We start from the raw sequence: 15,058 nt of genomic DNA, 5'->3' as shown, positions 1-15,058 counted from the left end.
CACCAAGCCGTCCCCCACCAAGGCAATGTGCTGGTATCAAACCCACTCTCCAGCAACCCAGCTCCAGTGACTCACAAAGCAGCGCCACCCTTTACAAACCCACAGTCTGTCCCACACTCACAGCCTCTCCACCCCCATGCCCACAGCCCCACACCCGAGCCCCACAGACACCTCATTTTGGGGCAGAGCAGCTGTGCTGTTGACAGGGCACACACGTGAGTGATATGGGGCCTCCTACAGAGCCAGCAAACAGATGGACTCTTACTCCCTCGTGTAACAGCAACAGAGATGCTGGCCCAAAAACATTTTCTTGCTACAAAATCAACCCCAAAATATCCACCCTAAAGTGACGGTAAGGGACAAAGGATTCCCTTTCTGGCCTCCCCTTCCTTGCTCACACCAAGGGAGATTCGCAGGTCCCTGGGAGCCACGCACCACACAGCCCGTGGAGTCCAGCTTGCGGTCCGAGATGCAGCGGAAGTTCTTGCTGCAGCCCCCGTTGTCCCGGGAGCAGTCACGAACGGGGCCAAACGAGTCAAGAAGGACCTCCAGGCTGTCGAAGGAGGACGAGGTCATCAGCTCTTCCCTGAGAGGAGGAGGAGGAGATGTGTCACTGCTTCAATGAGATGCTGTGGACGTGTGCACGACCATGGCTGCTGCGTGGGTTTTTCCAGGGCTCAGGTTTCCCTTGGGCTGACAGCAAACCGGATGGCAGCCAAGCTTTTAGAAGGGTGCAGGAGCTACTGAGATGAGGAGAAATACTGCCAAAGGCTCAGCTTTGCAGGAACTAAAGAGGGGCAGGTTCATGGATGTTCTAATCTCCACCTGCAAAACGTGGGATGGGGATCCCAGCCCTATTTGCTGAAACACCTCCTAACCTCCCTCACCGTGCCGTCGCACCTACCTGACCTCCACTGCATCCTCCATCACTGTCATGTCCGTCTTGCACTTGGCCGAGGGGTTGATGGCCAGCTCGGCTGGTGGGATGACGAAGCTTTTACTCAGGGGCAGCCACATGCCCTCCCCCAAGGTGTAGGTGAACCTGCCAGGGAGAGCAGCAAAGGCTGGTACAGAGGGAAATGCTGAGCCTGGAAGGCTGTCCCAGCCCAAAACCTCACCCTTGAGCCTCCCCTCTGCCCTCAGGGATGCCAGCCTAAGGTGTGTGGGCAGGCTAAAGTGGGGTGGCTCCTCCAAATACACCCAGTGATTCCCAAAAATCACATGTAACTTGAGTAATTAAAAATAAAAGCCACTTTTATTTTCCATAGAAACCCTCCTTCAGAGCATGAAACTCACTCTCACCATGGACAGAGAGGAGGAACTGACTGCTGGGCATCCAGCATCCCACATGACAGCTGCAGGGGCATCTTCCCAGCCATGCTCGCATGTCCCCAGGAGGTGGCACAGGACAGCCGTGCTCAGCCCTGCCAGCTGGGCTACCTCCATGCCTCTATGCCCTGAGCTGTATTTAAGCCCCAAAATGTGCTGAGCAGGTCACCTTCACTGCTTACCGAAAAATCTTGTCAGAGGGCTGCTCGCCCAGCACCAAGTCAAAGCCACGCTGGAAGATGGTGTACGGCCAAGGCCTGGAAAAGAAACCCAGGGGCATCACACCAGCATCGTGTCACCACTGCTGCTCACTGCCCAAAATGCCTCCCCTGCTGAGCCCCCAGCTCACATGCAGAAGGGTCCCAGGGTTAGATTACTGAAACCTAGCCAGGACAATCGGATAAAATATCCCCAGATCCAATATATTAATTCTGGTATCCCTACAACATCACATTCTCATCCCAGCCCCACCTTGCCAATGGGCCAGTGGTGTGTTGCATCTGTTATTTTGGGGTACAGTGCACTCCAGCCATCCCCACATGTCTTCATGCTTGGTACCGCCTGCCTGGTCCTATTTTAGGGATTTGCATCACAGCTATTAAATAGCTAAAAGAAAACTAAACCGCAGCTGGACCCTTTTTTTGTGAGGCTTTTGCCAGGGAGCACATCAAGCCTGGGACCAGTTTCACTGCCTGCCTTGTCACCCTTGTGTTTCATTGTTCCAGGAGGGGAACTTTGCAAAGGGGGCTGGAAGACAAGGTGGAAGCTTGGAGCCAAACAGGAGGCTGGAGAGTTGATTCCATCCCCTCCATCCCTGCTGTTGTAGATAGCACAGGGTGATGAGTGATGAGGCACTAAAATTTGCAGGCCAGTGCCTTTCAGTGGGACACCCATGGCCGTGACACCTTTGGGATATGAACCACCAGCAGCACAGCCCCACTGGCAGAGCATCACTTGCAGAGTGAGACTGACAAGAGACCCAGCCGTGGGCTTTGAATCAGACAACATGAACCCCATTCCCAAACCCTGAAACTCAAAATCCCCTTTGCAAGAGTTCAGAGTTGGGGAGAGAAACAAATTTGCTCTCCCATTGCATCACTGCTGCTAAAATTCACAGTCAGAGTGTCAGGTGCCAGTGACAAACCCAGGGATTTTCTCCAGAGGTAATTACAGCTCTCCTGCACAAGCACTTCAATTTTTAATCTGAAGTTATTTCAGCAAGGACAAAAATAATAATAATAAAAAAATCCTGACTGCAGGATTACAGCACGCCTTCTCATTTTGTCGTTGGGATACAATGCCGTTTTCCCATCTGGCCAGCTGGGAGCAGGGGATTACATTCAGCCCACAGATCGGATTGCCTTGAATGAGGTCAGCTTCGTCCAGAAAGAGATGTGCTCCTTCTGTCTCGCCAACACCTTGAATGCTTCGTGCCTCCACCTTCCAGAGCTCCCACAGATGGGTTTTATTCTTGCTTCTGAGGAGAACGTCGGGCCGGGAACAAAAGCAGAGGCTGTATAGAGGTGAGGTATTGTTCCACATCAACTCAGGTGGAAAAGTGGTTGTGGAGAGCTGCTCTTGGCTTGCAGCAGAGCTCAGTGCTGGTGCAAGTGCTGCAGAGGCATAGCAACTGCCAGACCTCTGCCTGGAGCCCATGAATGCCACGACACCCAGGACGTGCAGCTGGTGTGTTTGGACATAGAAATCAGCACCCAGACCATGTTGTGTCCACCCAGCGTGCAATTTCCAAATGTGGCTAAAATTCTTGTAATCATAGAGTCCCAGAATGACCAGGGTTGGACAGGACTTTAAAGATCATCTCATTCCACGCCCCTTCCACTAGACCAGGTTGCTCCAAGCTCCATCCAGCCTGGCCTTGGACACTTCCAGGGATGGGGCAGCCACAGCTTCTCTGAGCAACCTGTGCCAGGGCCTCACCACCCTTACAGTGAAGAATTTCGTCCTAATATCTAATCAAACCTGCCCACTGTCAGTTTGAAACTGTTACCCCTGGTCCTAATGCTACATGCCCTTGTAAAAAGTGATGATGGCTTTGATGCAGGGAAGAGGTTTCTGTGCTGCAGGAAGGGACTGTGTGGCATCTCCCCAGCCTGCAGCACTTTTCCCTTACTTGGGGTCAGAAAAAGCCTCTTAAAAGAAATGTTCAGCCTTTAGCTACATCCCTACGTGGCAGGGGAGAGTCAGTGTTGCCAGGCACCACTGGGTCTGCAAGGACATGGACCTTCTGCAGAAAAGCCCTGAGACATCCTCCAAACAAGAACTCCAGCTCAATGAGAGACACTTATCCATCCTCACCTCCAAGGAAGCTCTCCAGGAGCTCAGCACTGATATTTCCACCCACACACTCTTGCTAACCTGTGTCTTCTGCTGCAGAGGACAGGGGAAGATGTCCTCCCCAGATTGCCTCCCGCCATTGCTGCCTTTTGCCCCCGGTGCCTCTGTCACTCTTTCACCTCCTCCTTCCTCTGTGTGAGGGAGATATGGCTGTCTCCCTCCCCACATGGTTGCCTCCCTCCCTGCTCTCTGTGATCACTGGAGGCACCTCACTGCTCTGGTTTGGGGTGCTCTTGGTGGGCATTTTTGTTGTGTGGTCTTCAGAGCTCACAAAGAAAAGTGGGACTGATGAGTAGCTGTGCAGCTGATCAGGTTGGATTAAATGGGACAGAAATGACAGCTCTCAGCTCCCTGCAAGCCTTGGCACTCATGTAGGCATCTGAAACACCAAAATGGGGGATCACCAGGGCACCTGAGAACCAGCAAATTTCCTACACTCAGCAAGTTCCCAAGGCCAAAGTGCTGCCAGTGCATTCCCAGGATGATCTTCAGGCCTCTTGGCTTTTTCTAGATGGGTCATTATCTGGATGCCCTGCTCCACATCTGGGCTTGAATGGAAGATCACAAAATACCGGCTAAGCCCTCCAAACCTAGTGCTGCTGGTGATGCTTTGAACCAGCTCAACAGGGCCCTGACCATGCTTAAATTGCAGCCCCCAGGGGACAAAGCCAGACTGACTTCTAGCATCAAGAACTGCATTCCAGCTTGTCCTCACTGCCTGCAAAACTCTTCCAGATAAGATGGGTGGGATGAGGAATAAGGCCAGCACTGGCAGGATGTGATCACCATGAGCTAACCTGGAGCAGCTGGTTAGAGGGGAGCTGGCAAGAGGCTGCAGGGGCTGCAGGAGAGGGTCTTTGCAGAAGAGACAAGAAGCTGCTGCACGGGAGCATGACTGAAATGTCACTGGAGGAGAAAGGGGTTGATTGTTACAAGCTGAAATAGGTGACTTCACACCTACTCCCTGACCTGTGCTCCTCGGGGTCTCCAAGCAGTGTGCAGCACGAGGATGGCAATGCCAAACCCCACCACGGCACCAAAGCACAGCTCCAAGCGCCTGCTGAGACAGAGCTGCATGTGCCCCAGCCCTTCACTGGCAGCTCAGGAGTTCAAGCCTAGGACGAGGAGATCACAGCATCCCCACAGCACACCCCCTGCACCCCAGGACCCCAAAGTGGGGACCCATGAAGACCCAGCACCACCCTGATGGGGGCAGAGCAGAGAGCAGATGTCACATGAGCACCGAGGTGCTGATTTCTCCCATTGGCAATGCCCATTGCAGCTCCTCTCCAACTTCACTTTGCTTTGCAACAGCTTTGCTTGGGCTTCAGCCTCTCCCTTTCCCCTTCCCAGCTCCCCCAGCCTGCCATCCCTCGCAAGCAGCTCTTTATTAAAAATGCTAATGCAGCAGTTTCTCTCTGAGCTGCCCGTAAATCTGTGCGGAGAATGAGGCGGGAGGAGGAGGAGGATGGGTGGTTTGGTGAAAGGATCTGAAAGAACGAAGAGCTTTTTATCAGGCTGTCCTTCAGCTTGCAAAGCCAGAGCACACAGCAGGGAATGGAGAGAGGTAAGGAAAAAAAAGATAGAAAAAGCGGTGGGGAAAAAAAAAGAAGGAAAAGAAAATACTCTAAGCAGGAAAAGTGCTGTCCTTGTCACTTCAGTGTGTCCCTCACTCCTCTGTGGGATGGGGAGTATATGATGAGTAGGGATGGGACAGGAGGAGCAGGTGCACTGCCAGGATGGGGATATCTGTGTGTGGCAGAAGTGGGATGGGGAGGGGAGGGAAGGGAAGGGAGAGGAGGTGGGATGAGCAGGGCACAGGCTGATTCACTAATTTGGGTCCTGTGCTGGAAAAAAACATGTACAAGGCTGCAGGCAGGGGAGCAGGACTGGAGTGGGACAGTTTGCCAACTGTTACAGCAGGATGAGAGCACCCAGCCTGACATGTTCACCATATCAACTTAAACTGGCTTAAAACCTCCCCAGACCAGGGTGAAACCCATGACAAGTTGAAAGAGCACATTGATGAATGCAGAGCACCTTAAATCTCAACCGGGGAGTCTGAAAAGGGCACCCAGGGAACTGCACATGGGGAGGGGAAAGCCACGTGTGTGATGGATCTAAGGGCTGGGAAGAAAAAGCACAAATGCAGGCAGATAACAGTTTATTAACTAAAGGCAGAATGAGCTGATTTGATTTTTGGCCGAGTCATACCACAAAAAGAACCACAGAAATTTGAGTTGATGAGCAAAGATGAAGCAGAGCTGGTTGCATTGCTAGAAACTGCATCCTACTCAAGAAACCTTAGTGTATGAGCCGAAGAGCAGCTAATTAACAATACGTATCAAAGCAGGAAGACAGACTGTGAACACACAAACAGCACCAAACAGATTTGTTTAAAACAGCTGAAGAGCACACACACACAGAAAAAAAAAAAAGACAAAAAAAAAAGGAGCTGATCAAATGTATCTGCTACCCATGATCAAAAAGATCTGATTTTCTGAAAAACTGAAGATTTGGGGTCCGGACATGTTGGGTAAAAGATGCAGTGTGGAGGCGTGGATCTCAGTCTGGTACCCAAAATACACACACCACAAAAAGCCTCTCACTGCCATCACCAATAAAGTACAAAGATGAGCTCGCCTTCATGAGCAAAATTAGATGCTCCTGAGCGAACCGACACCGAGTCAACTTGTCATTGCTGTAAATAAAAACAAACCAACGGCAAAACTATCTAAACCAAAGGGTTGAAATGAGTTTTCAGATAAAAGCACCACCCTGGGAAAACAGAAGAGGTCATATCCAGATCATGTTGCTCCCAAGCTTGCTGAGGGATTTGGCAGATCCCCCAGGTCCTGCTTTGTTGCCCAAGCAGCAATGTGGTTTCTCTGGGGACTGACCCGTGGTGGCAGCACATCCCTCCAATACTGGAGGGTTCAGGAGCACATTAGACAAACAGTGGTCAGAAATGATTCAGGCATAGCTGATCTCACCTTGGGCTGGGGGGAGAGAGCAGAAGATTTGCAGACATCTCTTTCAGGTGAGCCTGCAGGCTGCCTGGTGGAACTAGAGTTGGGAGTGGGCTTTTGAGCATCAATACCAGCATACAGCTACAAGTTATTCAGTTAAACAGGCTCTGACAAGATGGTTCTGCTAGACTAAAGAGACTTCATCACAGTCATGGCCTTGTGGAGTCCAAAGGTTCATGCAGAAGAGACCTCCAACACCACAAGCCCTTCCAGGCGAAGCTGCATTGAGCAGCACCTGGATATCAGGAATAGATAGCAGAGCAGGAAAAAAGCTTTCATTAAACACCAAGCTGCCCTCGGCATCACGATGTGAACATGCTTTCAAGAGCCCCTAAAAAAAGTGGAAGCTGCAGGTAGGGATGGTGAAATGTTGTTTCAGCTGCTACCATTTTATGAAACCAAAATCTGACAAGTTCAAGGAGAAACACAAAATGACCGTGGTTTCAAGCAGCTTGAGAGAGCTCTCTAAGGATTGTGACACGGCAGCATTGGAGCCTTCTCGAGAGCCCAGAGAAGGGCAAAAGGATTTTGACAGTCTCACCATGGTCTAGGGCTGTGTTGCACCTTGGGGAAAAAGAGAACTGCTGGGTTTCTCTGCCCCAGAGAAACAGAAAAATATTTTGGAAATGCTGCACATAATTTGTCTTAGCCAACTCTGGTTCATTAGAAGAGACACAAGATGTACCCTGGCCAGGTATGAATGCTGCTCCAGAAGGAAAGGCAGAGAGAAGGCTCCTGTGGGAGCATCAGGTTGGAGATGGGTCTAAAATGCAGCCCCAAATCCCCCAGAGGAACAGGGGATGTCCTGAGCAGGTTTCAGGTGGGCATTGCTGAGACCAAAGCTGGATCAGGAGATGCAAACAGGTCCAGGGGGCTTCAAGAATTATTGGTCCTTCCTGCCCTTGGCTTCTCTCCTGCTTGTTACCATCTATATTTTTTCCCAATTTAGCTGAAAGCAGAATCTTTTTCTCCACTTTGCCTTAAGAAAGTGAAGCAGCTAAATCAGGAAAAAGCTAGAGAAGAGCAGTGTGCATGGAGGAAGAGTGTGAAGCTGCAGACCCACGCCCAGGAGCAGTGGAAAAGCAGAGAGTCAGGAAACAAATGTTTCTCCGCAGTGCTTATCCATTTTTATTTCTAGCCTCAATGGACAAAGCCATTTGTCAATTTGCTTTTTGCAGTGTGGTGGGCCCAACACACCGCTCTGATGGAGGCAGAGGCTGGCACCAAAGCCATATGTGGTCATGGGTGCCTGTGGGCTCTTCCCAGCCCATTGTGAGACACTGCTAAACACAGCACATCCCAAGAGAGGAAAATCCCTGGCAGGGGAATACCCCCTACACACCCCAGTCCACTGCTCAATGCCTCCTGTGACATGGCACAGAGGAGCTGGGGACATCCCTGCTGGACACTGGCCCTGGGGAGCTGTGTTTCTGCCTGTATTTTCCTACCCCACAGAGGTTTGGAGACCATCACCACACTAAGCAGCACATCCCCAGCATGGGCCACCTGTGCCACGAGCATCACCCTGCCTCAGGGTACCCACAGCAACAACTTGTCTCACACAGCTTGTGCTCCACGCTGGGTTTAGTTGCTAAATTGCCTTTAAAATGATAAAGAACAGAGAGGGGGCTGCAGACAGAGGCACAGTGCTCTCCCCAGGGCTCCAGTTCAAAGGGACACAGAGGAGCTGGCCAGCACTGACAGCCCCCCACTGCTGCTACCCCCCAGCACAGTGACACAGCAGGGGAGACGCCAAGCCCAGCCTTTGATGATTTTTCTCTTCCCACTGTGAACACTAATAACTTCAGGGAGGGCATCCTGACACGTGCAGAGCCACCATCAATCCAGCTGCAGCACAATGAGACAAGGGGGGAAAGAAGAGGGTTTGGAGATGCTGGTGCATGTGGGACGTCTGAATTTGGGGGTGTCTGCACACCACCTCCAGCCACCCCTGGGAGGCCCAATTGCATGCCACAGACTCATGAGCATTGAGGGACAGATGGAGTATACCCTGAGGGTCACAGAGAGATGGGAATGTTTGGAATCCACCACTGAATTGCTGCTGAAACATCAGAAAAATTTCCCTTAGCATCGCCAGGGGTGTAAAGCTTGGAGAAGACGGCGACTCCTCTGCTCCCTCAGCCTCAGTATCGAAGCATCAAATTTTCCCAATTTTCAATGGGGACCTCAGCCTGACCTCAGCCCTCCTCTGATGCCTCATACACCCAAAACGAAAGCCCCACAAATCACAGGATGCCCAGCACAGTGCACACAAGCCAGGGAGGAACAACCTCGATCTTCTCCAGGGGGTGTTTACTCTAAAATGTGACAATGGCCTCTTCTACATCATTCCTGATTATTTCAAAGAACAGAAATCCTTGCCTCCTGCAGACCTGCTGCAGAGCCCAGCTGTGCACTGACCTTACAATTCACCAAAGTGCCTCTAACTCTGCCATCCAAGAAGTTACCACAGCCCCACTCTGCTGCTGTGGAAGCCCAGCAGCTCCTGCAAGGACACTGCAAACCTGGGCACTCACCCCTGGTTCGTCCCCCACTCGTTCCGGATGCAGAGGTGCTTGTGCACAGGGTCCTTCATGTAACCTTCATAGCAGAGACATTCACCTGTTGACACAGGGACATGAGGGACATGAGAGACATGAGGGACATGGGCAGACACACATGGGAAGGCTTTCCATGTGCTTCCCTGCTAAGTGCAGCCACCCCAGGGCACCTGGCAGCTCCATATCGCCCCCAGAGAAGGTGAGGAAGCACCTTCCCACCACAGCCAGGTTGAAGAGGCAGAGGTGAGCTCACAAACCCCACCTGGGGAACACATACCAGTCTCGGGGTCACACTGGTGCTCGCAGGGGTCGAGGAGGCGCCGGGCGCACAGGTCCAGGGCCCAGGGCCCGCTGGAGTTTTGCTGGGAGAACAGGACAACCTGTGCTGGGTTCAGCCAGTCGCTGGCATCCAGCTGGCTCCCCTCCAGCAGGATGAACCGGCTTCCTGCCAGCGAGACAAGGCGAGTCAGAGACAGCAACCTGCTGCTGTCCCCTCCATCCCATAACGATCCACTGGATCCCATAACCCACCCCTTCATCCTGTGACATTCCCCCCCTCCTGTGATGGATCCCTCCATCCCCTGCCCATTCACTCCATCCCGAGACAGTACCCTCTGTTCCACAAGGAATCTGCTGTCCTCTGCCCATCCTGTCTGCCCTGTGACAGCCCCCTCCATCACATACCTGTCTTTTCTAACCCATGACAGCTCCCTCCATCCTCTGCCTTTTCCCTCTGTTCCACAGCAGCCATCTCAATCCCACACCCTCAGTCCCACACTGAGCTCGGATACCTCTGTCCCACAATGTCCTTCATCCCATGATGGTCCATTTCATGCCATATCCATTCCCCTCCAACCCACGACAGTCTCCTTGGCCCAATGCACATACCCTCAATGCTGCACCAAGCTCTATGTCCCACAACAGTCATCTCCACCCTGTGTCTGTCTCTTCTGTCCTCTGCCTATCCACTCCATCCTGTACCCCTCCATCCCTTGTTCCCAACACAGTACCCTCCATATCACACCACTCCCCTCTATCCTGCACCCATCCTGCCCATCATTCCCCCATTAAACCTCACAGAGTGGGGCAGGAAGGAATGGATAAGCCCATGGGGTGCTCACCATCAGCGATCAGGTGCTCAGGGACATGGAGGGTGATCTTGACAACAAGAGGGCAGTTCATGTGGGAGGAGCACACCAGGCTGATGACACAGCTCATCACACTGATGAGGGTCAGTGTGGTTTTGTTCACAGGGCTTCGGGGCGACCCCACTGCAAAAATATTAAAGCACAGTCAAAGCTGACACCTGCAGGAGCCAGCAAGATCTTCAGGTGCAGCCAGGGGACCTTGGGATGCAGAGACCCTGCCCAGGCCCCTGGAAATCCAGCATCACTCCAATCAAATGGAGTCACTTTGGACTTTGGAGAGAATGAAGCAGCCTTTGCCATGGGACCTCCCACTGTGACCAGGATCTTCCTGATCCCCCAGAGCCCTGGCTCTCCCACACCCTGCACTGCAGCCTGCTGAGAACTCTGCAGCGGCAGAACTTTAAAGAAGAGCAGAGATACTGAGGAAGAGAAAGGTAAATGCAGCATCCTGGTTTTCCCCACTCTTTCTAGGCACTTCAGTTGAGTTAATTTTGTCATGACAACAGGCTCATGGATGCTTTTGAAAAAGCACTAGAGAGCCCTCACTGCTTAGGGCATGCAGATCTTTGACTTTTAATTTTTCAGCTGAAAAAGCTTTATGGAAAAAACTGGCTGGAGACAAAGCCTAAATCAGGAGATGGATCCCAGTCTCACCCCCACCAGAAAAAACAAGGCATCATCCAGCCAACGAGGCTCAGCGAGGGAAAACAGACACTAACTTTCCTCTTGGGAAGAGGAAACCTCCCAAAGGGATGGCACAGGGCAGTGGGGCAAGGCTCCTGCTGGGGACTGAGGCTGTCCCCATCCTCTGGTGTGTGTACAGCTGGTGTGTGCACAGTGCCAGAGCAGACCCTGCAGCACCGTGCTGAGCAGCAGCACGGGAGAACACGGGCCAGCCTTCGAAGCATGTTTCTAATATACACCAGTGCCCAGCAGAACCCTCCAGCAAAACAGCAGAATATATTTCATCCTCTGCTGAGAAACTCCACTGGAGAGCAGCAGCAGCCTGCTGCGGAGCAGGGACCGAAGCCTGCCTGAGGCAGCTGGGATTGCACTTGGGCTTCCATCTTTTTGCCAGTGGAAAGTCTCCAAAACCAGAGAAGCAACAGCAAATAAGGCAAGAGGGGCCGTGGCTCATCACCCACCTCTGAGCTCTCACCCACCTCGGCTGCGCCTCCGGCTCCGTGAGGGGTCTGTGTAGAAGGTCAGCTGGGGATCAGTGTCTGCCTCTGTCCCTGAGTCCCCCTCGGGGTTGAGAAATGCTGAGCCAGCTGCAGGGGACACTGAGTGTAGTCATGGAGGGGTTGGCACCGTGCCACCCCAAACCTTGGCATCCTAACCCCCCTTCAGGAAAAGCCTTACACTACGCACCAGAAGCCCCATCTGCCAGGTACAGCAGGGACAGCATCTGCTCCCCTTCCCACCACACACAGACCCCCCCAGCATGGGCCACCCTGCAACTTTTCCCCATGGCTGTGCCAGTATCCCGAAATATTTACTGGGGCAAACACCCTCTGCATCTTTGCAACCAACCAGCCCAACACCATTTCCATCCTTGCAGGCACCACTTTTTCTGCTTCTCCCCACCCAAACCCTCTTTTCCACGCTCTCGCCAAACTCTGGTCCTATTTCTCCATCTCAGGAGAGGGTGAATTGCTGGAATGTGGGTGGGTGGAAGCCCAAGGCACCCCATCCACCCCGGGGACCGCCCTACCTCGCGCTTTGTTGTTGATGCGCTTGCGCTGGCTGCTGGAGGTGTGGGACAGCAGTGTGGCCTGCTGGTGGTTGGAGTCCACGGGGCTGGTGGCAATGATGTTGTCCTTGTACTTGTTCATCAGGGACAGCTTGGCATTATCGCTCCCTGAGCAGGAAGAATTGAAGGCAAAATATTCCAGGGATAAAGGTTTTTAAAGGGGCAGGAGGTGAGAGAAAGATTTCCTTAAATCTGTATCTAGACCATCCTGAGGTGATCAAGGTGCTGCAGCTGATGAGCTGAGCTGCCCCCAATGCACCCTCATGAGCAACTCAAATTGTGAAGAGGACTGGCACCTCCACCAAACTAGCCAAAAGCTGAGATTTAACATTCAGCCTCTCAGGGTACTTCTTCATAAGCAGGAGAGCTTTAGGCACCACACCATGATCTTCCCAAACTGTGTGTCAGTTGAGAAGGCTCTAGTTGGATGGCTCAGTTAGTGACATGGCCAAAGAACAAGCTTGTTACAAGCCTCATAGAATCCCTGCTGGTGATCAGAAGGCAGCGTTAACTTTGAATCGTACTGATGGCAAGTATAATTTTGTTACTAAAAACTTCACCTGAAGAAGACACCAGAAATCCATGGATACAGAAGGGAAATTTGGGGGATAGCAAGGAGGGGACAGCATTCTGATTCTCCATCAGGCCATGGGAACCACAGCCTTTCCCCACAAAGCTGCCTTGTCCCAGCCACATCCCACTCAGCAGGGACTGCTCTCAACTAGCTGCAAGGCCTCCCAGCAATGGAAGTGCCTTCAGGGTGGTGCCTGATGGCTTTTTGTCCTTTCTTTTTATACCCTTTTTATGCATTTTTATACCCTTTCCCCTTCCTTGTGCTCTTCACAAACACTCCTTGTACCTTAGCCCTACATGTTTATAACTCTTGTAGTCTGATATTTAGCTTAGTTTGGGGGTTTTGCAGAGTGGGAAGATAAAATATTCATACTATCTCAGAACTAGAGGCTCCAGCCTTGGACAGAACCTCCTCTCTGGAACATGTTTTTGTAAACTAGGCTGTAGTCTCACTTGAGGGGGGGTAATTAGAATAGGGGGACAATGACTTCATTTGTTAAGTCTCTTATTGGGGGATTTTAGGTAGATATGCTGATTTGTGAGGTCCATAAAATTGTATACATGTTGTACAAGGTGGGTGCTCCTCAGTGTGATTCTACCTTTGATGAGTTGTGCACCTAGGATCCTATTAAACCAAGGTAACACCCTTTTCCCTATCCTGCTGTGTCTGCTTCTTATTTTTACCAGCTTTAAGGCATCAAGAGGACTCAATGAAAACCCAAGAAACAGGGAAGATGCTCAAGGGCAAACACGTGTATGGAGCTCCGGAGAGGAGACAAGTCGGAAAGGACCCAGCTCAGCCCACGCCCACCTGGTGTGAGGTCCATGCTGGCCTTCTCATTGCAGCCCTGCAGCGAGTCCAGCGTGCGGGTGACCTGGCTGGCGAAGTCCTCTCCGCCGTTCATGCACTCGCGCTGCAGGTGGTGCCGCAGGTCGGTGATGTCGTACTCGTAGCCGTCCAGGATGGGCGTCTCGCGGATGCTGAGCGTGCCGCTGGAGTTGTGGCCCTGCACGCGGGCGTTGCGCAGGCTCTCCCGCCCGTGGCCCCCGATCAGCACCGACGGGATGTAGTGGATCTCGTTGGCCGCCTCGGCGCTGGCGCTCTTCTGGGGCTGCGGCACCCGGCGCCGCTTGCACCAGCGCCGGCGCGTGTAGAGGATCATCACCAGGCAGAGGATGGAGAGCAGCAGGGCGATCATCCCTCCCTGGGGGCACAGACGTGAGCAGGGATCAGTCAGGGACCGGCACCGGAAGCCCCCAGGGACACAAACGGCCCGGGGATGCTCCAGGGTGGCCAAAGCAAGGAGTGGCGAGGGGAGCCTGATCACACCGAGAGTGTGCTGGCACTGGGAATGCCCAGTGCTGGCCCAGTGCTCCCAGCTGGAGCCTGCCTCGGGCTGGACCAGCTTTGAAGTCGCCACCGAGGCATGAAAAAGCAGCATTTAAAGCAAAGCGTGTTTTGTTTCACTCTCCCGCCTTTGAAAACAGATCAGCTTTATTCCAGGCAAATGCTCCTACGGGCAACTTTTTCTGACCCATTTCCAACCGGTTTCAGTGCTGTCACTCAATCTTGGGAAGATTTTCCCAGGGTATCCTGCAGAAATCGCAGCACAGATTAAAAGAGATCACGGCTTGAGACAGACAGATGACTGAAGTGTTGTTTGGTGAACATCTTGGGGGAAAGAGGCTGAAAAAGCTCCTGTCCCACAGGGATGGATCCCAAAACTGCACCTGGCCCTGCCATCCTGCCACTGTCCCCAGGGTCACCCTCCTGCAAGACGTCACTGTGCGCAGATAAGAGGCGGTGAGATGAAAGCCCTAAACTGGCTCTTTACGCACAATCTGCCAAGAATAATAACAATAATAACAATAAAAAGCATGCGGAGCCAGCTAAGAGCTCAGGGTCTATCCACAGCTCCGGTCCCTCTCCTCTTTTCTATGCAACAGGTGATCTTGAGAAAATAAAATAATAGTAATACTCTGCTCCATTAGGATAAAACATTAAGGGAATTATTGAATAAGAAGCAGGAGAGGCAGCTGGAAAAGGAAGTTTAATGGCCATTACAGTTTAACTCACTTTCATTTCCAGAATAATGGAGCTGTGATGCACCCTCCCAGCCTCCTTCCCAACTTTCCTTAAAACAAAAAGAAACAAACAAAACAAAACAAAACAAAAAAACCCCAAACACAACCAAAAAAAAAAAACCAACAAAAAAGAAAAAACAAAACAAACAAACAAAAAACAAACAAAAAAAATCCTACAATGGTTTTGGTTGGAAGGGATATTAAAATTTACCTCATTCCAACCCC

The 15,058-nt window shown here is 52.0% G+C and overlaps 1 protein-coding gene across 5 annotated transcripts in view; it reads right to left on the bottom strand.

Moving 5' to 3' along the window:
* ASTN1 (astrotactin 1) overlaps positions 1-15,058 on the bottom strand; it is a 60,703-nt gene that overhangs the window by 24,218 nt on the left and 21,427 nt on the right. For 3 of the 5 annotated variants that reach the window (XR_014853856.1, XM_085068640.1, XM_085068638.1), the window contains exons 3-11: positions 13,560-13,953; positions 12,137-12,283; positions 11,586-11,705; positions 10,396-10,545; positions 9,552-9,719; positions 9,251-9,335; positions 1,512-1,586; positions 905-1,042; positions 436-586 (exon numbers count right to left, since the gene is read on the bottom strand). Coding sequence is in view for 4 of the 5 variants with exons in the window: in XM_085068640.1 (XP_084924766.1) it covers positions 436-586; positions 905-1,042; positions 1,512-1,586; positions 9,251-9,335; positions 9,552-9,719; positions 10,396-10,545; positions 11,586-11,705; positions 12,137-12,283; positions 13,560-13,953 (1,428 nt within the window). In the remaining variant the exon portion in view is untranslated. The remainder of the gene's footprint in view (positions 1-435; positions 587-904; positions 1,043-1,511; positions 1,587-9,250; positions 9,336-9,551; positions 9,720-10,395; positions 10,546-11,585; positions 11,706-12,136; positions 12,284-13,559; positions 13,954-15,058) is intronic. The other 2 variants (XM_085068641.1, XM_085068639.1) reach the window with 1 other exon arrangement.

The sequence above is a fragment of the Lichenostomus cassidix genome, chromosome 8 (genome assembly GCF_008360975.1).
Source record: "Lichenostomus cassidix isolate B80296 chromosome 8, HeHo_3.0, whole genome shotgun sequence".
Taxonomy (NCBI): Eukaryota; Metazoa; Chordata; class Aves; order Passeriformes; family Meliphagidae; genus Lichenostomus; species Lichenostomus cassidix.
Note: the sequence above shows the minus strand (reverse complement) of the source record. Positions and strands in the feature narration are given on the sequence as shown.